This window comes from Podarcis pityusensis (genome assembly GCF_964106645.2).
Source record: "Podarcis pityusensis genome assembly, chromosome: 3".
NCBI lineage: Eukaryota > Metazoa > Chordata > Lepidosauria > Squamata > Lacertidae > Podarcis > Podarcis pityusensis.
In genome coordinates this window covers 338,497-360,576 of record NC_138026.1, presented here as the reverse complement: position 1 = coordinate 360,576, position 22,080 = coordinate 338,497, and the positions used below count along the sequence as shown (strand labels likewise).

The following is a 22,080-nucleotide window of genomic DNA, read 5'->3' as shown; positions in this document are numbered from 1 at the left end:
TTTGTAGACACCACTCCATTCATATCTCCCATCAAGATCATATTATAATCCATGTAATCCATCAGAGTCTCATGTAGCTTCTTAAAGAACTCCGATTTTCCTTCATTTGGTGCATAAATACCTACAATCAAAAATTTCTCTCCTTGTGATTGAATTTCAATTGCTACAAATCTTCCTTGGTCATCTTTAAATAAGAATTTCGGTGATAGGCTCTCCTTTACATAAAGGACCACTCCTCTTTTTTTAACTTTATCTGATGAGATGAATTCTTGGCCCAATCTTTTATTACTCAATATCTTCCTGTGTAGCCTTTGTAAAGCAACCAGTTTCAAAGGCTTCCACTAGGGGGAAACAGTTTCTATTTATGTTATTTTGTATTAATCAATAATGTCCTTTTTTAAACACAGTTCCAACAATCCAAAGTTAGTTTCAATTTTCAGTTACTTTACTCCTTTTTACAAACAGCCGGAGACAGTAGAAACAATGTATTTCTCTTATTTAGCTAGCTGTCAATGAACGTTCTAAGCGCTATCAATGAACATCCAAAGGACGTCAATCCTGCTAGCAGCCCGTTTCCAGGGTCAGAGCGGCGGAATTCTAGCTCTCCTCACTCTCTCCTGCAGGCATACTCAGTCCACAACTTCTCCCCCTCTTCTCCTGCCTCCAAGGGGGGTTAAATGTTCTTTACCGGTGGAATCATAGAATCATAGAATCATAGAGTTGGAAGAGACCACAAGGGCCATCGAGTCCAACCCCCTGCCAAGCAGGAAACACCATCAGAGCACTCCTGACATATGGTTGTCAAGCCTCTGCTTAAAGACCTCCAAAGAAGGAGACTCCACCACACTCCTTGGCAGCAAATTCCACTGTCGAACAGCTCTTACTGTCAGGAAGTTCTTCCTAATGTTTAGGTGGAATCTTCTTTCTTGTAGTTTGGATCCATTGCTCCGTGTCCGCTTCTGTGGAGCAGCAGAAAACAACCTTTCTCCCTCCTCTATGTGACATCCTTTTATATATTGGAACATGGCTATCATATCACCCCTTAACCTCCTCTTCTCCAGGCTAAACATGCCCAGCTCCCTTAGCCGTTCCTCATAAGGCATCGTTTCCAGGCCTTTGACCATTTTGGTTGCCCTCCTCTGGACACGTTCCAGTTTGTCAATGTCCTTCTTGAACTGTGGTGCCCAGAACTGGACACAGTACTCCAGGTGAGGTCTGACCAGAGCAGAATACAGTGGCACTATTACTTCCCTTGATCTAGATGCTATACTCCTATTGATGCAGCCCAGAATTGCATTGGCTTTTTTAGCTGCCGCGTCACACTGTTGGCTCATGTCAAGTTTGTGGTCAACCAAGACTCCTAGATCCTTTTCACATGTACTGCTCTCAAGCCAGGTGTCACCCATCTTGTATTTGTGCCTCTCATTTTTTTTTGCCCAAGTGCAATACTTTACATTTTTCCCTGTTAAAATTCATCTTGTTTGTTTTGGCCCAGTTCTCTAATCTGTCAAGGTCGTTTTGAAGTGTGATCCTGTCCTCTGGGGTGTTAGCCACCCCTCCCAATTTGGTGTCATCTGCAAATTTGATCAGGATGCCCTTGAGTCCATCATCCAAGTCGTTGATAAAGTTGTTGAATAAGACCGGGCCCAAGACAGAACCCTGTGGCACCCCACTAGTCACTCTTCTCCAGGATGAAGAGGAACCATTGATGAGCACCCTTTGGGTTCGGTCAGTCAGCCAGTTACAAATCCACTGAGTGGTAGCATAGTCAAGACCGCATTTTACCAGCTTCTTTACAAGAATATCATGAGGCACCTTGTCAAATGCCTTGCTGAAATCAAGGTAGGCTACATCCACTGCGTTCCCTTCATCTACCAGGCTTGTAATTCTGTCAAAAAACGAGATCAGGTTAGTCTGACATGACTTATTTTTCAGAAATCCATGCTGACTATTGGTGATCACAGCATTCCTTTCTAGGTGCTCACAGACTGTTTGCTTAATGATCTGCTCCAGAATCTTCCCTGGTATTGATGTCAGGCTGACTGGGCGGTAATTATTTAGGTCCTCTCTTTTCCCCTTTTTGAAAATAGGGACAACATTTGCCCTCCTCCAGTCTGCCGGGACTTCGCCCGTTCTCCAGGAATTCTCAAAGATGACTGCCAGTGGTTCTGAGATCACATCTGCCAGTTCTTTTAATACTCTTGGATGCAGTTCATCTGGCCCTGGAGACTTGAATACATCTAAACTAGCCAAGTATTCTTGTACTATCTCCTTAGTTATTCTGGGCTGTGTTTCCTTTGCTGAATCATTTGCTCCAAATTCTTCAGGTCGGGCATTGTTTTCTTTATCGGAGAAGACTGAGGCAAAGAAGGCATTGAGGAGTTCAGCCCTTTCTGTGTCCCCTGTTTGCATTTCACCATCTTCTCCTCTGAGTGACCCCACTGTTTCTTTGTTCTTCCTTTTGCTACTGACATACCCATAAAAGCCTTTTTTGTTGCTTTTAACCTCTCTAGCAAGCCTGAGTTCATTCTGTGCTTTAGCTTTTCTGACTTTGTGTCTACACGTGCTGGCTATTTGTTTGAATTCCTCTTTGGTGGTTTCCCCCCTTTTCCATTTTTTGTACACATCCTTTTTAAATCTTAACTCAGTTAAAAGTTCTTTAGATAGCCACCCTGGCTTCTTTAGGCACCTTCCATGTTTCTGTCTCATTGGTATTGCCTGACGTTGTGCTTTTAGTATCTCCCTCTTAACAAACTCCCAGCCATCATGAACTCCCTTTCTTTTTAGTATTACTGTCCATGGGATCTCACCCAGCACTTCCCTAAGTTTTATGAAGTCGGCTTTCTTAAAGTCAAGAAATTGAGTCCTAGTATGCTTGGCTGCTCCTTTCCGCTGTATAGTAAACTTCAGAAGAGCATGATCACTCGCGCCTAATGATCCTTCCACTTCTACCCCACTAACCAGGTCATCAACATTGGTTAGGACCAGATCTAAAATGGCTATTCCTCTTGTTGCTTCTCCCACTTTCTGGACAATGAAGTTGTCTGCAAGGCCAGTGAGGAATCTGTTTGACCTTATGCTCTTGGCTGAGTTTGACATCCAACAAATATCCGGGTAATTGAAGTCCCCCATTACTACTATCTCCCTTCCTTTTGCATGCTTGGCCATCTGTTCCAGGAAGGCATCATCTATGTCCTCCGTTTGGCTTGGGGATCTATAGTAAACTCCCACAATGAGGTCACTGTTATTCTTCTCTCCCTTAATTTTGACCCAAATGCTCTCACTTTGGCTTTGAGGTTCTAAATCTTGGATCTCTTCACAGGTATACACATCCCTGACATATAACGCCACTCCTCCTCCTTTCTTGTCTGGTCTGTTTCTCTGAAATAGATTGTATCCCCCCATTATTACATTCCAATCGTGGGACTTATCCCACCAGGTTGCAGTGATGCCTATTATGTCATATTTAGTTTGCTGTACCAAGAACTCAAGCTCATCTTGTTTATTTCCCATGCTTTGCGCATTAGTGTACAGACATTGAAGTCCATTAATCATTCCCCCGTGTCTCTTATTTAAGGATTTTTTCCTCCCACCACTAGGTCTGTGTGCTGTTTGCTCCATTTGGTCTATGACATTTGGATGATCATCTTCATCAATTGATAGACTCCTACCTTCAGGAGCACTGTCTCCCTCCCCCACATTGGTCAGTTTAAAGCCCTCCTGATGAGGTTTCTGAGATTTTTGGCAAAAACATTTCTCCCAACCGTTGTGAGGTGCAGCCCATCGCTTGCCAGAAGTCCATCTTCAAGAAACTGCAGTCCGTGATCTAAGAATCCAAACCGTTCCTGTTTACACCATTTGCGAAGCCAGCTGTTCACTTCCACTATTTCCCCCTCTCTCCCTGGGCCACGTCGTTCAACTGGGAGGACAGATGAGATCACAATTTGTGCATTTAATTGCTTCAATTTCCTGCCCAGAGCCTCGTAGTCTCTTTTGATCTTCTGGAGGCTATTGCTTGCAGTGTCATTGGTTCCCACATGAACCAAGAGGAAGGGGTATTTGTCAGTGGGTTTTATGATTCCTTGCAGTCGTTCAGTTACATCTTGGATCTTAGCCCCGGGGAGACAGCACACTTCCCGAGACATCTTGTCAGGCCCACAGATCACTGCTTCTGTTCCCCTCAGTAGGGAATCCCCTATCACCACTACACGCCTCCTCTTAGGTTTGGTCGGGGTTTTTCTGTGAGCTGTCCGCTCCAAGGTCGCCTGCACATTCCCTGAGGACTGACTTTGCTGCTCGTCTTCATATACCTGATTGACTGTAATGAGGGAGAGATCCTCAAATGGAGTCTGCTCTTCGTCTTCCATGCTAGGGGAGAGGACCTCAAAGCGATTGTGTATTTCTAAACAATCAGAGCGAACCCTGGGCCTTCTACTTCTTTGAGTCACGTTTCTCCATATATCTGGCTCCTGTGTTGGTGAACTAGCGTCCTTCTCAGGGGAGTCCCCTGTCTCCTCCTTGGTGGAGACGGTGTGCTCTGTTGCTTCCAAGAAGAGCTCCAGCTCTCTAATTCTTTGGAGCGTAGCTACACGTTCCTCCAGTTGCTGGACTTTGTCTTTTAAGAGGGCAATCAACATGCAATTGCTGCAGGTAAAGCTGCCTGCAACCTTTGGCAAAATGGCAAACATTGCGCAGGAACCGCAGGCAACTGCAGCTGTTCCCTCCCCCTCCATCTTGAGAACGTGTCGTTGGGGGTGGCTACAGCGGTCCTCCATCATAAAAAGCGTGAAGACAGGAAAAATAACTCCCCCCACAAAAAAACCTAGGTCTCCCCCAACAAACGTTTGAGACTAGCTCCCCTAAATCTAAAAGATGGATCAAACTCCTTCTTCAACTGCTGCCCTGCAAACTCTGATAAGCTCCTCCCACAGCTAATCACCTGCCTCAACAGAAACCCTGCCCCCTCTGACCTTTGCACAGGGAGAGCAGCCAATCAGCCACAAAGAAACACACACACACAAGAAAACCCTTTTTGCTCCTTCTTCAACTGCTGCCCTGCAAACTCTGATAAGCTCCTCCCACAGCTAATCACCTGCCTCAACAGAAACCCTGCCCCCTCTGACCTTTGCACAGGGAGAGCAGCCAATCAGCCACAAAGAAACACACACACACACACACACACACACACAAGAAAACCCTTTTTGCTCCTTCTTCAACTGCTGCCCTGCAAACTCTGATAAGCTCCTCCCACAGCTAATCACCTGCCTCAACAGAAACCCTGCCCCCTCTGACCTTTGCACAGGGAGAGCAGCCAATCAGCCACAAAGAAACACACACACACACAAGAAAACCCTTTTTGCTCCTTCTTCAACTGCTGCCCTGCAAACTCTGATAAGCTCCTCCCACAGCTAATCACCTGCCTCAACAGAAACCCTGCCCCCTCTGACCTTTGCACAGGGAGAGCAGCCAATCAGCCACAAAGAAACACACACACACAAGAAAACCCTTTTTGCTCCTTCTTCAACTGCTGCCCTGCAAACTCTGATAAGCCTAAGTGGAGGATAAGTGGAGATTTATTCTTTTAGAAAAGGCTTTCCAAGACTTCAGCTTGCAGCCTCATTGCTTCAGTCTATTTACAAAAGGGGAAGGCGGACTTCCTGTGTTGAACCTCCCCGTTACGATACCAAATTATACGTTTAAAAATCCAATTCTCCCGCTTCAGCTCTACTCACGGGTAATTACTTTAGAGTCGAATTGTCCACAGGAAAAAGTCAGCGCTCTCCGGCAACAGCTATGTGGCTTCGCTCCATGGAAGAAGCAGACGACTTGAAGCACCGCGCCACTCACCCCACGTCGCTCTGGACCCCCGAAACCGGGTTTCCCCACGAGTAGGGGAGGCGCAAAGGGTGCCCACCGAGTCCCACATTCACAGGCTTCTCCCGCCTGTGATTTTTTGCGGGTCTCCGCCTTCGCCGTGGCGGCCAGACCCAGTTTCCCACGGGGCAAATTCCTCCCTGTCAGAGGAATTCCGCCATTGCCGATGGCGCCAACCCGGAAGATTACTTTCGAGTAAACACAGCTAGGCTGGAGCTGGAAAGGTGAGGAAAGTTCTGCATCCACGCACAACTAGGAAGGAGAGGGCATTTTCTTTCCATGGGAACCAGCGGGTGGGGGGAGGGGGATTAGGGATGTAATTGTCTCTCTCAAACGCTGCCCTTCACGTGGCTCCCTCTGCAGCACTGCAGGGCAGGTGGAGTCCATGCACCTCCCTGCCCTGGGGCTTGGCTTGCAGGGGCTGACTGGGTGCCTCTGCAGCGCTGCAGCCTGTGCGGAGCCTGTGCGCCTCATCTTTGCCTCCCTGCCCCGGGGCTGCAGCTTGTAGGGGGCAGAGGCAGGCACCTCTCGCCTTTCAGGGCCAGTCACCTGACTGGCCGTTGGGGAAAGCCTGCAGCTGGATGCTTGAGATGGCCAGCGCCAGCCTGAGCACTTGCTGCAGCAGCCTGGCTAAATGTAGCCTCGACTGCCCATGCGGAGTTGCTCCAGTTGTGGCTAAGCATGTGCTGAGGGCACCTGGCAACCATGAGAGAGGGCGGTGGGCGGAGGCGTGCTGAGGCCTTGGTCACGATCAACAAAAATCCATTGCACAATTGATGCGTTGGACATGTCTGCTGTAGATGATTCAAGCTGCATAATTGTTTGCTGAGATTCAGATAAGAGCAACAAATATGAGAATGAAATAAAAATAATGTAAATGTGAATGTGAAAAAAGTGAATTTACTATTCCCAAGTCAATATTGGAGTAAGAAAGTGGCTGTAAATTACCATCTGATGATCCTTGTGGACCAGCACTTCCAGGACTGCCTTGCTCGCCCTGGTCACCCTCGGGCCCAGGAGCACCAGGGAGTCCCCAGGCACCTCTTGCACCTGAAAATATCCCCAAAGTACAGGCTTAAAGACACAGATATAGAGATTTATCATGTCTCCCAAATGGGCATTTAGCCACTACCCATTTTTGCTTGCATACTACACATTCTCAGAGTACAACACCCTCACAACCATAACCCAGCTGGATCAAGGTCCATGAAGAGGAATTCATTAAATTTCTGTAGCCCATACTGTAACCCGCTTTCTCCATCTCCCACCAGTCCCCCAAATCTAATGTCACTGAGTCCTCTCCACACCTTGGGAAATGCTGGTTTCCCCATTGTGGCATGGACTGTGACAAGTGGGGAGGATATGGGTACACAGCTCTGTGCCCACATTGAGTTATTAAACTCACCCGCAATAAGCTCCATTTCCTGGATTTGGACCGTTCAGTTACTTTTCGTCATGGTTTGGCTTAGTATGCCATCCTTGCATATGTAAGAGCCAGGAAAGTTTATTCTGGCCACTGCACTAATAACCCTGGCAAGTACTTCATACTGCCACACAATATACTCTAATAGGGATGTTGCCTTCTTAAACCAAAGCAATGCACATGCCTCCCAAGCAGTGGACATTGAGGAAAGTTAGTTGCCCCAAGAGGAGCCAGCCATGTCACAACTCCCACCCCACTTTACTGCATGAAAATAGTAGGCTGCATCAAACATATTCAGCTGCACTAAAAGAAGGGGTTTTGTGACTGTACTCAATGGCATGGAGTGCCAGCACCTCTTTTTCCCACACCAATTACAACCATTTTGTGCTGGCACCTGTGGAATTTTTATCAAGATACGACTACTATCACCTCATTTTTTTAAAAAATCAGAAGAAGGATTGAAAAGCAATACCTTTTATTAGTTTGGGATATGGCGCATAAGCTGGTGGTCCTTGAGCACCTTTGTCTCCTGGCTCTCCCTGTGTAAATGCAAATTCAGTTCACTGGTTTTATTTGTGGTTGCATGTAAAATACTTTCCTTATTCTGAACAAATAAAATAAATACAAACATCCTCCCTCATGTCACAGGAATATGTCTAAGATTGCCTCTCATTCCCCACAAATTTCTGTAATTTCTCTTTGTCATCTTTCTGCACATGATCCATGTGAGTTAGAATGTCTGTACCAAAGTAAATTATTGCTAAAATAAATATATTTTAGGAGTGTCATCTCCTCTGGAGTGAGCAACACATTGAAACCTCCTATCTTCATTAAAGATGGAAGCTGTATTTCTTTTTTCTTTTCTTTTTATTTTTGTAAAAGGTAAAAATAACATTTACTCACTCGGAATACTTGTTGAAGAGTAACAAATACAGCAGCTTTTTTCAGGCAGGCTTAAAATGGTAATTAAGTTAAAAAGACATACTTAAGTCTAACATAAAATGGAGTCTGAATTTGGAGCTCAGACACAGCAGGGGTTTTCACATTGCTGGTAGAGTGGAAGAAGAATGGCAAGGGCAGGAGGTAAGAGGGTGAGCTCTGCGACAGGGGAGAGACTGGGCTGGAACCATCAAGGAAGGCCTCTGCCTGACCCCACAACCCCAAACATTTTTTGAAATGTTAAGATATTCTTATCTTGAAGTTTTCTCATTTGTATTGTTCGTATTTGAATTTGTGGTTTACTTAGGGGCCTTTGGGTGGCAAAATAAATAAAGAGTAATGTAACATAAAAAGTTCCAATTTTATCAAGCTGCGCTGTCTTGGGCACCACTTGCTCCACCCTGGGATGGGCTCTGCTGGTAAGGAAAGCAGTCAGCACCAGTGTACAAACATATCTTCCACAGCAGACAGGGCAGTTCATGGACCTCTCACAGGCATAGTTCATACATAAAACTTAAACCATGCTTTTTTCAACCACTGTTTATTAAACCATGATTTAGCGTTATTTGTGAACCTAGCCCAGCATCTTAACTATGCTTTATTAACTATGGTTAAGAGTTGCTTTCAAGTTAATGTTTGCAGTTGGTTTGGACATTTACCACTGGATTATGTGTGACCCTGGACCTTCTCCTTAAGCAGCTGTCAATACCCAGAAGCTACAGAGAGAAGAGTGGCAAAACATTCAGCTGCATCCCAGGCTCAGCAGCTCTCACTGGTGCTTTTAACAATTCTGTTTAAGTGATTGTCAGCCAGATGCCTGAGCTTTAACTATCACTTATTAAATACAGCTAACACTGACTGTATGAACCAACCCACTGACATCCCTCCAGCTTGTTCTTGGCAGGTCTCTCCTTCCATGGACACTCAGGCCAACCCCCTCCATTGCAGTAGACATATGGGCTGCATCTTCCTTCCTGCCTGGAATGTCCAGGTTTGGTTTTATTTGCCATACTGGGATTGTCTGGCTTACCCAAGCCCCACTCTTCCATCTGCGCTTGGGTGCTATGCAGTTGTTGTACCTCTTGCCTGGGTCCCATGACTGGCCAGGCTCTCTTGTGCTTTCCTATGGGGTCCGGAGTATAGTGAAGCAATGAAGGAGTGCACAGGTGATCCCCTACAAGATGTTTCTCACCTTCACCAGGCCACAACACTTGGGATTATTGACCAATGAAGCACAGAATTTGAAAAGAGCCCTTCTATACAACTTGCTCTATCCCTGGAATTAATATTGTGCAAGCAACATACTAGAATAACAAGCTACCTTAGTTCCTTTTTGACCAGGTATGCCAGGGAAGCCATCAGGTCCTGGGAAACCCTGAAATACAGTTCAAAACAACTGAAAGTACTTTCATGATTTTATCAAAACTCCATAGACAATCTTTCATGCTTCCCCTCTCACCTAAATTCATTCTCTAAACTCTCTCTCCCCCCCCCCATTTGTTAGTTGCCACTGTCACCTTTTTAAGATAAACTTTCTGGATATTGCACAAGTATGCACTGCAGCAGAGGAAGAGGTGGGAACTAAGACCATTATGTTGGCTCGGCTAAAGGAGCAGCTCCACAGGGCGCTTGAACTGTTTTCATCCAATCTGTGTGGGATAACCACACAGCCTCATATAACCAACATGCAAAAGTCTAATGAATGCATGAAGAGGTTAATACCATACAGTAAGCTGTCCTGCCAGGCTTAGCTAAGTCCACTTCCCCTCACCTTGGGAGGGCACAAGTGGGGAGGGGAAGGAGATGGAATGGGAATTTCCCCTCCAGCTACTTCCTTATTTCAAGATCCAAGCCACAAACTGATTTCAGGGCTACAAACTTACCACATCCCCTTCTGTTCCTGTGAGACCGTTGATTCCCGGCAAACCCTATGAAATCATGGTTGGTTATTTATTTATTTGTTTGTTTGTTTGTTTTCCTGTCCTTCCTCCCACAGGAGCCCAGGGTAGTAAAGGTAAAGGGACCCCTGACCATTAGGTCCAGTCATGGCCGACTCTGGGGTTGCAGCGCTCATCTTGCTTTATTGGCCGAGGGAGCTGGCGTACAGCTTCCGGGTCATGTGGCCAGCATGACTAAGCCGCTTCTGGCGAACCAGAGCAGCACACGGAAATGCCGTTTACCTTCTCACCGGAGCGGTACCTATTTATCTACTTGCACTTTGAGGTGCTTTTGAACTGCTAGGTTGGCAGGAGCTGGGACCAAGCAACGGGAGCTCACCCCGTCGCGGGGATTCGAACCGCCGACCTTCTGATTGGCAAGTCCTAGGCTCTGTGGTTTAACCCACAGCGCCACCCGCATCCCCAGGGTAGTAACTATCAAAATGTTAAAGCAGAACAATCTAAAACAAAATCATATAAAACCATTTAAAAATAAGTTAGAACTAAAAAACATATAAAAACAAATACATGTCCTCATAGTTACTAATTTCACATTTGTTGTGTAATTACCAGTCATCAAATGCCCTGGTGAACAGGAATGTTTTTTCTATTTCCCCTGAAAGTCAATAGTGAGGAAGCCACCTTGTAGAGTTAGAAAGAACCATAAGAGCCATCTAGTCCAACCCTCTGCAATCCAGGGTACTAACGGGGGGCTTTAACAACAACAACAACAACAATAATTAATTTCTACCCCATTATTTGAACTCGCAACCCTTAGACTGAGGGTCTCATGCTTTACAGATGGAGCTATCCCAGCATGGGGGGAATTCATTTCTGATGCCAAATATGGTAAAAACCCAGAACCAACAGTATCACCCAAAATAAAATTTGACCTTTTCTAAATCCACACCACCCAAAATGTAACATTTAATTGTGACAGTCTCTGATGGTCTGGTAGAATGACAGGGAAAATATCATATTGAGAATGGCAAACAATTTGCTCCTTATTTTGACCAGATACTTACTCTTTGTCCTGTAAAGCCTGTTATTCCTTCCTCTCCCTTTTCTGCTGAAAGTGCATGATGACCCTAACAAAGAAAGAAAGAACTATTTGCTCTGATTTAACATCACAATTAGATTTAGCACGATAATCAAATTGTACGCATTGCTCCTTCTGGCAACTCCTGCAGCCAAACATATAGCTCTGCTTTCCTTTGGACCCCATTGGTGAGGCTGAAAGATGGGTCCCGTTGTCTGGGCCGCCCAGGACCTCCAGACATACAGGCCAGGCTTGTACTACGAATGCAGTGGTTTGACTTCACCCCAGAAGTCATACTCCATTGTCTCTCAAGACAGATGAATGCCAACAATCAAATTGCATGGAGAGGATCTTGACAATAGCAGAGAGAGCATTTCCATGAACAAGTATGGGCCAAACATACTCTCTAAAGCGTATGTTTGTCCTGTTCACATTTAAAGCACAGGCCTCCCTTTTACAACAAAAAAGAGTGTGAGAGGGAAGCCTCCCCAGTGAGCTTTGCTGTCTGCTGCTGCTTTAAAGCAGTTTTCTCCAGTCCTGCTTATATTACAACTGAGCCAAGCAGGAAGAACTTTGCATAGAGATAGGAAGTTGTGATGGGTGATAAAGCGCCTCAAAATTCCAGCAGAGGGCAAGAGCCTCTCTCGGATTGGCTGCCAGAGGGGAGGGGCGGAGCAGCCCTTTCAGAGGGAAAATGACAGGCGCTGTTTCTGAGGAAGAAGTTGGACAGGGCTTGGTTGAGATGGGAGAAAGGGATGAGGAGAGGATTTGACTGAGGGAGAACTGGCTCTGATCCAAGTGGCACATCCGCTCGGAGGAGACTCTCTAGCCAGAGGAAGGAGCCTCGCAGCTTGGCTAGGAAGAGCGGGTGGAGGGTCTGGGGAAGGTCTTCTGACAGGAACTAACTGGAGGGCTGAGTCTGAGCCAGGAGAGGGAGAAGAAGATGGGGGAAGACAGACGAAAGCGGGGTCTCCTTCCAGGCGGGAGGGGAGAGATCTTCTAAGCCAGAGCTTTCCAGACTTTTCATCTTGATGACCCACTTGTCAGAGATGCCTCGTTTTGGGACACACTACTTCCGATTTACTAGCAAACGGGAGGGTAAACAAAGCCCTTTCTAGCCCCGGAAGGAGCGCAGGGAGCATTGCTCTCTTCTTGGCAAAGAAGACCCCTAAGCCAGTAACAAGGGGGAGGGGATCCCCTGGGTCTGTTGTACTATTTGAAAATACCTCAGTAGTGGGATTGCTAAGAGAGGGGAACTGAGGGAAAGTGCTCCTTTGCTCAGGAACCAAATTAATAAACTGTGTTAAAAGGAATGACCTTAAGCATCTGCCTGAACTAAGCATAAGGACCTAAAAGCAGTAACAGAAACTGAAGTGTAACAACAGATTATGAGTAAAGGGAATTTAAGAGTAGATGTGCCTGTAGTGTTGTGTTTAAGCCTGTGACATCTTTATACTTAGTTTAAGTAATAAATTAACTTCTACCTGAAAGAACACGTCTCCTGACTCAAATTTGTTTCACAAACTTTTTGTAAATTGAAATATACTCAGAGTCGCAAAGTGATTTCATGCTCTTTATTCAGCTCATAGTGGTGAGGAGGAATGAATAAATGTCCCCTCACAGTATCTGCTTTATATACATTATTTACACAATGGGCTGCACATGATTGGCTAATTCTGGAATTCTACTGTAAGCCAATCAGGTTGTGGATTCACTTCTATCTGGAGCAGGATTGGGTGGTTCCTGCCAACCAATCATACTGCTGCATTGTTCTAGGACCAATCAGACTGCTGCATTCTGAATCCTATTGTTCTAGGACCAATCAGACTGCTGCCTTTTGGATCCTATTGTTCTAGGACCAATCAGACTGCTACAGTTTGGATCCTATTCAACTCAGTACATAACACCCCTCCCCTCTAAGTTCCAGTCCTGCCCGGGAGGTCGCATTCATAGTCCTCAAGGTATGCCGGCGGCCTACGTGTGCGTTGTGGCCTGGGGTGTTCCCTGGTCCGGGCTCCGGGTTCTGGCTCGTGTTCCAAGGATGCTGGCTGTGATGCGGCTGTTTGGTCTGGTGCAACCGGCTCGCTCAGTCGTGGTTCTGGTTCCGGTGTCCTTTCGGCCTCACGGGTCCTCTCTGTATTTACTGATTCTGCCTCTCCTGCTGGCCCCTCCTGCTCTATGGGCCTCACTGCCCCGCTGTTCCCTTGGGACTCCTCTGACCTGTCCTCCTCCTGGTTTTCTCCCGGGAATCGTCGCCGTATCTGGTCGCAGTGGCGGCGCCAGCATTGCCCCCCATCCGTTAGCACCTCGTACGACACGGGGCCAGTGACCCTGGTGATTGTGGCGGGTACCCATGCTGGGCCTGCCCCAAAATTCTTTGCGTACACTGGGTCCTGGGCCTCGAAGGTCCGGGGGTTCCTGCCTTCCCCCACCACTACCTCATCCTGAGCTCTATCGGGGTGAAGGCGGTCCAATCTGATTGCAAGGCGCCGACCCATTAGTAGTTCAGCGGGGCTCCGGCCAGTCGTTGAGCTGGGGGTGCTGTGCTGTGCTAGAAGGAATGTGGCAAGGCGGTACTCCCAGTCCCCTTGCGTCATGCGGCGAAGGGTGTCCTTGGTGGTCCGCACCATGCGTTCTGCTTGGCCATTGGTGGCAGGGTGGAACGGCGCCGAACGGATGTGGCGGATGGCGTTCTGCGCTGTGAAGGTTTGGAATTCTCCAGACGTAAATGCAGTCCCGTTGTCTGAGACGAGAGTGTCAGGGAGCCCGTGGGTTGCAAACAGCCTGCGTAGTACCCGGATGGCTGCGGACGTGGAAGTGGACGGTACCAGTGCGACTTCCAGCCATTTGGTGTAGGAGTCCACCACTATGAAGAATGTTTTCCCCTGAAAGGGGCCAGCGAAATCCACATGCAGGCGTGACCATGGTGCTCGGGCGGACTCCCAGGACTGGACTGGGGCCCGTGGGGGATCTGGGCGGGATTCTTGGCAGGCCTGGCAGTGTTTGACCCAGGCCTCTATCTCTCCATCGATCCCCGGCCACCACACATAACTCCTGGCAAGGGCCTTCATTCTTACTACCCCTGGATGTGTCTCGTGTAGGGCTGTGAGGACCCTTTTGCAGAGGGGCTGGGGAACAACGACTCTGCTTCCCCATAACAGGCACCCCTTGTGGGCCGACAGTTCATGTTTGCGGGTTGTGTAGCCGGCGAATTCTGGCCCGGGGCTGCTGCTGGGCCATCCCCTCCACACCCAGTCCAGGACCCGGGAGATGACCCTATCTTTCTTGGAATGGTGTGCAACTTCTTGTGCCTGAATGGGGCGGTCGGGAAGCAGCTCCAGGCTCATAACCTCTTGTGCAGGTGCTGGGTCAGGGCCTGTTTCCGGTAGTGGTAGCCTGCTGAGGGCGTCCGCATGGCCCATCGCCTTCCCAGGTCGGTGAATCAGTGCATACTGGTAGCTGGCAAGGAAAATTGACCACCTGAGGACGCGAGGAGACAGCACTTGGGGGGTCTGCTTTTCGGGGGCAAACAAGCCAAGCAACGGCTTGTGGTCAGTCACCACGGTGAAGGGCCGCCCGTACAAGAAATCATGGAATTTTTTTACTCCCTTTACGATTGCCAGACCCTCCTTGTCGATTTGCGAGTAGTTCCGCTCGGTTGTGTTGAGTGTCTGGGAAAAGTACGCCACCGGTACCTCTCTTCCATCCGGGAGTTGGTGCCCCAGGACAGCTCCAATGCCATAGGGTGAGGCGTCGCATGCTAGCACCACCGGCAGCCTCTCGTCGAAGTGTGCCAAGACCGAGTTTGAGACAAGCAAGTCCTTGACTGCCTGGAATGCGGCCTCCTGGCGCTGGCCCCACACCCAAGGGGCCCGCTTGTCCAGGAGTCTGTGTAGGGGCTCCGCTACCGCCGCCTTGTGGGGAAGGAAGGAATGGTAAAAGTTCAATAGTCCCAAGAAGGCCTGAAGTTCAGTCTTGCTCTTGGGCGCTGGGGCATCACAAATGGCCCGTACCTTGTCCCCAGTCGGGTGGACCCCTTCTGCGTCCACCATAAATCCCAGAAAGTCCACCTGAGGCACTCCTAGTAGACATTTTTCCCGCTTCACCTTGAGACCCGCCGTCTGGAAACGGTGCAGAACGGTGCGGAGGCGGTCCTCAAACTCCTCTGGTGTGGGGCCGGCAATCAACACATCATCGAAGAAGGGGGTGACGCCAGGAATCCCTTTAAGGAGAGAGTCCATTATATTCTGGAATATGCCTGGTGCCACGCTGACACCGAATTGCAGCCGCTTTACCCTGAACGCTCCTCTGTGCGTCACAATCGTCTGTGCCTCTGCTGTGGCCTCATCTACTGGCAGCTGTTGATATGCTTGGGCCAAGTCCAGCTTGCCAAAAATTTTCGACCCAGCCAGGGTGGCAAGGACATGGCTGACCACTGGCACTGGGTATGCGTGGGCCGTGAGGGCCTTGTTTATGGTACATTTGTAGTCTGCGCAGATGCGGACCGAACCATTAGGCTTGACGGGTGTGACGATTGGGGTTTCCCAGGGAGCATTAGGCACCGACTCCAGCACTCCTTGCTCTACGAGTCGGTCCAATTCCTCGTCTATACGGGGTTTCAAGGCGAACGGGACCCGGCGGGCCTTGAGCCTGACCGGTCGTACTGCGGGGTCAAGCTGTAGCGCAATGGGGGGGCCCGTATACTGTCCCAATTTCCCATCGAAAACCCCTGGAAATTCCTTGCATATGGCGTCCACGTCCACTTGTAAGCTAGTGTGGTTCACCCCGGTGACAGCTAGCCCCAGTGGTCCAAACCATGCCAATCCCAGTAAGCTAATGTAGGGGCCCTTGACCACAAGCAAGTCCAGTTGCCGCGTCCGCCCTCGGTATTGCACCCTGAAGGTCCCCACCCCCATTGTGGGGACCTTACGTTTCTGGAAGTCCCGGAGGGTGAATGGGGCCGGCCTGAGTTTGGGACCCCCAGTGGGACACAGTTTCCTTAAGGTCCTTGCCGAGATTATGGATAGAGTTGAACCCGTGTCAAGCTCCATGCGGCATGGGGCCCCCTCTATCTGTACCTCTACATAAATTTTCTCTACGTTGGGGTGGGGCAACTGGTATACCTGGAAGTCCGTGAGCTCCGTCGAGTTGCCTTGGTGCGTTGGGCCCCGGGACCTGGGGCTCTTGGATTGGTCATCTGATGCCTGGTGTCGGGTGGGCCGAGCCCGACACACCCGGGCGATGTGTCCCGATTTTCTGCACTGCCTGCACTCTGCGTTGCGGAAACGGCAGGTCCTCCTCTCGGGACTCTCCCCGCAGCTTGCGCAGTTCCCTCCTTCTCGTCGAGGCAGCTGTGGTCTGTGCGCTGCTTGAGTGCGCTGCTGTACTCGGTGCACCTCCTCCCTGTCGGATCCTGAGTCGTCGGTGAGGTCTTCATGGTGGACCCTCGGTTGGGATGGCAGGCTCGGCCGTGCCTCTTGGGTCGACCTCTCGGCAGCTTCTGTTGCCAGGGCCTCCTCCAGAGCGACCTGGAACGTTAGGTCCTTCTTAGCGTAGAGGCGTCGTTGCAGCTTCTCATCCTTCAGGCCACCGACGAGGCGGTCACGAAGCATGTTCTCCAGCTCTGAGAAGTTGCAGAACCGGGCGGCTTGGCGGAGAGAGGTCACAAACCCAGTTATGGTTTCCCCAGGGGCTTGCCGCTTTGCGTAGAAGGCATTTCGACGAGCCACCACTGAGGGCTGCGGCGAAAAGTGCCCCTTCAGCTGTTCCATTATTGTTTTGTATGGAACAGTAGCGACGTCTTCAGGCGCAAGGAGAGCCCGGGCGATTTCAAACGTCTCCTCTCCGCAGACGCTGAAGAATATCGCCCTCTTCTTGGCGTCTTCTTCGTCGGTGACCCCTTTGGCTTCTAGGAGGAAGGTGAAACGGGAGGCGTACGCTTCCCAGTCTCCAGATGCTGGGTTGAATGGCGAGAAGCTGCTGTTGGCTGCCATTCTGAGTTCCTTGTGCCCCGGAGCTGAAGCCTGGATACACGGTGCGAGGCAGCGGTGCGGCAGTTGGCGGTGCTGCGGTGCTGTGTGTGGCAGTCAGCTCAGCGGGATCCCACCTTCGTCGCCAGTGAAATATACTCAGAGTCGCAAAGTGATTTCATGCTCTTTATTCAGCTCATAGTGGTGAGGAGGAATGAATAAATGTCCCCTCACAGTATCTGCTTTATATACATTATTTACACAATGGGCTGCACATGATTGGCTAATTCTGGAATTCTACTGTAAGCCAATCAGGTTGTGGATTCACTTCTATCTGGAGCAGGATTGGGTGGTTCCTGCCAACCAATCATACTGCTGCATTGTTCTAGGACCAATCAGACTGCTGCATTCTGAATCCTATTGTTCTAGGACCAATCAGACTGCTGCCTTTTGGATCCTATTGTTCTAGGACCAATCAGACTGCTACAGTTTGGATCCTATTCAACTCAGTACATAACATAAATAAAACTTTTCTTGTTTGATCAACTCCTGCCTAAGACTTGAAATTACTAGGTTTTTCCTCACACAAGACCTGTGGTAAATTGTAGACTTTCATTTAACTGGCATACTGTGAGATGGGTCTGCTATATTTAATTGGGGGCAGTTAGAGGGGTGAATCTGCTACATATTTATTGGGAGTTAGTGGTGGGATCCGCTACAGAAGTGCATCAAGATAGTGAGGATCCCTCATGCTTTCCCTTTCCCTTTATGAAATAGAGCCTCCTCTACTTTAATAATTTTTAACAGTGAAATAGCTCCATAAAAAATGGAGGAAACCGCAATTAAAATGTCCTCATGTAGGAACAGAAACTAATGCTGTGGCAAACAAAATGAACTAATGAAGGGGCAACTAAGAGGCTATTAATTACAAACCACCAATGTATATCCAACAAGTAATAAAATTAGTTGAATGAAAGAACAGAACATATTTAATAACAGACCAGAGCCCTTAAAAGTCTCAATCATGTTTCGCCTGGTGCTGTAATTGCATTTTATTATAAAAATGGCTGCAACTCAGGTCTGAACATGCATGGGAGAACAATGAAGGCAATACTGGACTGCAACAGGTTGACAATTTCATTGTAAGAGAAAGGTGGATCAGGTGGAGGCCTCATCCATTCCCGCCTGAACTTTTTATGTCCCACAAAGACCCCACTGATTTTGGAAGTGTCAGCAAAAGGTAAAAACCAACATCATTTCAGTAACCGCAGTGGTGGAATGCACAGAGCCCACTTTGCTAATCTGGGTGCCATCTGCCCTCTCCTCCTAATCACATAAATCCTTTGATAAAACTCAGAGCTGGCCCAAGATGCTTTGGCACTTGAGGGAAACCACAAAATGGTGCTGCCACCCCCACCAGCAAAAAAGGGGTGAGTTGATCCACATCAGGAACAAGTGGGCAATAAAGATCTACATCAGAAACAAGAAGGGAATAAAATCAACCTTATTCGACAGCTGAAGTGGAAATCAAAGTGATTGTTTTTGGGGGGAGACGAGGCCCCCTCTTAATCACACTGGATGTATGCAGACCCCAGGAGACTCCAGAGGGCAGCCCCTCCTATTCGCCATGAGGCCACTGTAGAAGTGGCACGGGGGGGAGGGCACTGAGGCAGTGGCAGATCCAGCCTCCAAGGATTGCACCACAGTCATTGCTACTACTGTGGCGGCTGCAGCGGGTGATGCCCCTGTGGATCCAGCAGCCTCACCTTTCCTTATGGGTGGACTGGCCCTGTCCCAGATCAGCTGATCTGCATAAATCAGCAGATGAGGGGGCCTGTGTGCAGGTGACAGTGTGCCTGAGTTTACCTGAGAGGATGAGGGGGCCACCTCCTATTGGGATACATTATACAAAGGAAAGGGAAAGCTGAGTGTAGTCGGACATGCACTCTGACTTTAAGAAATGTGATTGCAGGGAGAAGGCAGGCAGGCAGGCCAAAGCTCAGAAGGAGCTCAGGCTTGCAAGAGAGGTTAAAAATAATTTCTAAAGGTTTATTCAGCTATATTCAAAGCGGGAGGAAGAACAAAGAAGTAATAGTTCCTCCGTGTGGAGAAGATGGAGAAATGCTACTGGGTGGCAGAGAGAAGCCAGAACTGCTTGACACCGACTTTGTTCCTGTCTTCTCCCAAAATGAAAACAGTGTACAACCTGATGATCATAAGCAATCCATTTCAAAAGGGAGGAACAAAATGGATGAATCAAAGTAGGGCATATGGTGCCTTGGCTCTTTCCCATTGACATACTACTGATTATATTGAACACAGGAGTATAATTGTGCTGCATTTCTTTCTGTGTACTTACCGGAATTCCAGCTTCTCCCCTAATTCCTTTTATTCCTTTCTCACCCTAACAATATATAAAAAAGAACAGTTAATGCTTGAGCAAGACATTTGTATTATTCAAAAATCAAATTTAGAGTTCTGTCCTAGGCTAAATTTACACTGGATAGAATATTTGGATGCAAGTAACCTGTGACAGTGCATCTTTGATACACTGACAGTGTGTTCCCAGTGCTGGTATAATGTCAGTATGCAATGCCACCAGCAGAGGAGCCAAAATGGATCAGTACTAGGAACAGACAGTACCCAGTTTGAATCCTTGCATGCAGAGCCAAACACTGGCATTACATTACATGAGGAGAGAAGGTATTATAAAATAAAAGAATCTTGCTGAACCTAATGGAAAGCAAAACATTGCCTCTGTCTCTTCCTACTCCACCCACGGTGCAACAAAGGAGCATAGGATTCAAATGAATTCTGTACCCAAACACACCCACAACTGCATGTAAATGCTGGTCAAAATTCATCACTCAGATGCGAAGGCACAAAACTCTCTCTCTGGCCGCATGTCATACAGATTTAGAGCAGACGTGTGGAATCTGCTTTGTTTTTTACCAGAACCCTGAGATCTACCAGGAATCAGAGCCAGGAATTTTGAGTCCACTAATTTGCTGAGTTTAAGAACTGAATGTTACTTACAGTCCTTCCAGAAAAGAAATCCATCCCCTGTTATCACCTCACACCCCAGCCAGCTTTTTTTCATTTCCGCAGTATAACATAGGGAGGTGGAGAATCATTGTGTTGTTGACTGATAAAAAACCTTTATTGTCTACTTCGAATTGCTTGGAGATGTACTGTCAGATCCTAATCCAGTGGTGGCGAACCTATGGCATGTGTGCCAGAGAGGGCACTCAGAGCCCTCTCTGTGGGCATGCGCACTGTTGTCCCAGCAGGGCCATAGCTTCCGTGCGGGGGGGGGGGGGAGGAGGGCTCGTGTGCGCCGTCCAAAGCCTGCAGCACCAGAGCCCGGCGAGCATCAAGGGGCTGAGCAGGCATTGACTTTTAATGCACCAGGGACTCCCACTAGTCTGTTTTTCCTACTCAGGAGTAAGCCTCCTTAAGTTCAGCAGGACTTAACTCCCAGGTCAGTAAGCATATAAAGATGGCAACCTAAGAAGGGGCTGCTGAGTTTACATGTTCACTGGGCTTTCCCGCAGAAGCCAACAGAGAAATTCATTCCGTGGAGACTGTGATCAAATGGCAGCCGAAGAAATAGCAAAATATAATAATAATAATAATATATTTATGCCCTGCCCATCTGGTTGGGTTTATTTATTTATTTATTTATATTTATTTATTTGTATGTGCACACGCAGACAATCATTATTATCTCATATTAAAAATTGGGAGAGGGTGGCTCTTAGTGCAGTCTTCCAGTGTACACTAGTGGCCAAAATTGTGGAACCTCTTGGAAAAAATGTTTGATGGCTCATAACACCATTTTGATTTGGAGTAATACCAGTGCTTTTTTCTGTAGGGATGCAGAGGGACGCATACCCCTAAATATTTTGTGAATTTAAAGGGAGAAGAAATTCACTCTATTTATTTTCCCCGATTTGAGCTGTATTTTCCCCCGGTGGTGATTTTCTTGAGTCAAAATGAGAGTACCCCTAAACATTCTTTTTAGAAAAAAAGCACTGAGTTATACCATTAAAATTATATATCAATGGAAAGATAATTTAATGAAGAATGTAATGCAATAACTTTTATGAAGGGTTATTTATTACAACAGCAGTCATAAAGAAGAAACGTGAAACATACAGAAAAAAATGAGATATACAGGTTAAACTGCCGTGTTGGCAATTGATAAATAAGTGGGTTTTGGGTTGCAGTTTGGACACTCGGTCTCCTATATTTTGCCCATCCCTGACTTAGGACATGTAAGAAGAAACTTTGTTGCTGAGAACCATGGAAAAAGACCCTATGTATAGTTAAAGGACAAAGCACCCACACAGCTAAAGCAAGGAAAGGGGGAGTCCATGATTCAGTCTGGTTGCAGGGTTGTTTCTTTGTTTTTTGTTTAAAGCACGATAAGGTCAGAACACAGATCTTTGGTCAGTCATTTCTTGACATGTATTTTAACTAGAAAAATTTCTGGAGTAAAACCTTGTACCAACATTGGAGAGATCTTGGCTGTACAAGATACAGAATGATTCTGGAATGATTCTGTGATTATTTAATCACAATAGAAAATATAAAGATATTAAATTCTTAAGAAGGGTTTCATTTAAAAATATGTTTTGAAAGGAAATCTAGCTAGATTATTCTTTTATTTCATTAACAAGATATGGCCACAGGATAATATTCACCTGCTATTTTGATGAATAAGAGCACTCAGGAAACATGCTTTGCTAGTTTCTGTACTCTATGAAATGAATAACTGGGAGTAATTTTCCGTAAGATTTCTTATTACCTTATATTCACTTGAAATTACATCTGTTGAAGTGACAAACTCTCCTGTTGATGGACACCCAGGTAGACCAGGGGGCCCAATATCACCCT

At 47.5% G+C, this 22,080-nt stretch overlaps 1 protein-coding gene across 1 annotated transcript in view; it reads right to left on the bottom strand.

Annotated features, from left to right (window-relative positions):
* COL4A2 (collagen type IV alpha 2 chain) overlaps positions 1 to 22,080 on the bottom strand; it is a 191,437-nt gene that overhangs the window by 83,234 nt on the left and 86,123 nt on the right. Inside the window, exons 13-19 of the mRNA XM_080997344.1 lie at positions 21,992 to 22,078; positions 19,541 to 19,585; positions 11,199 to 11,261; positions 10,120 to 10,164; positions 9,558 to 9,611; positions 7,770 to 7,836; positions 6,823 to 6,924 (exon numbers count right to left, since the gene is read on the bottom strand). Coding sequence (XP_080853470.1) covers positions 6,823 to 6,924; positions 7,770 to 7,836; positions 9,558 to 9,611; positions 10,120 to 10,164; positions 11,199 to 11,261; positions 19,541 to 19,585; positions 21,992 to 22,078 — 463 coding nt within the window. The remainder of the gene's footprint in view (positions 1 to 6,822; positions 6,925 to 7,769; positions 7,837 to 9,557; positions 9,612 to 10,119; positions 10,165 to 11,198; positions 11,262 to 19,540; positions 19,586 to 21,991; positions 22,079 to 22,080) is intronic.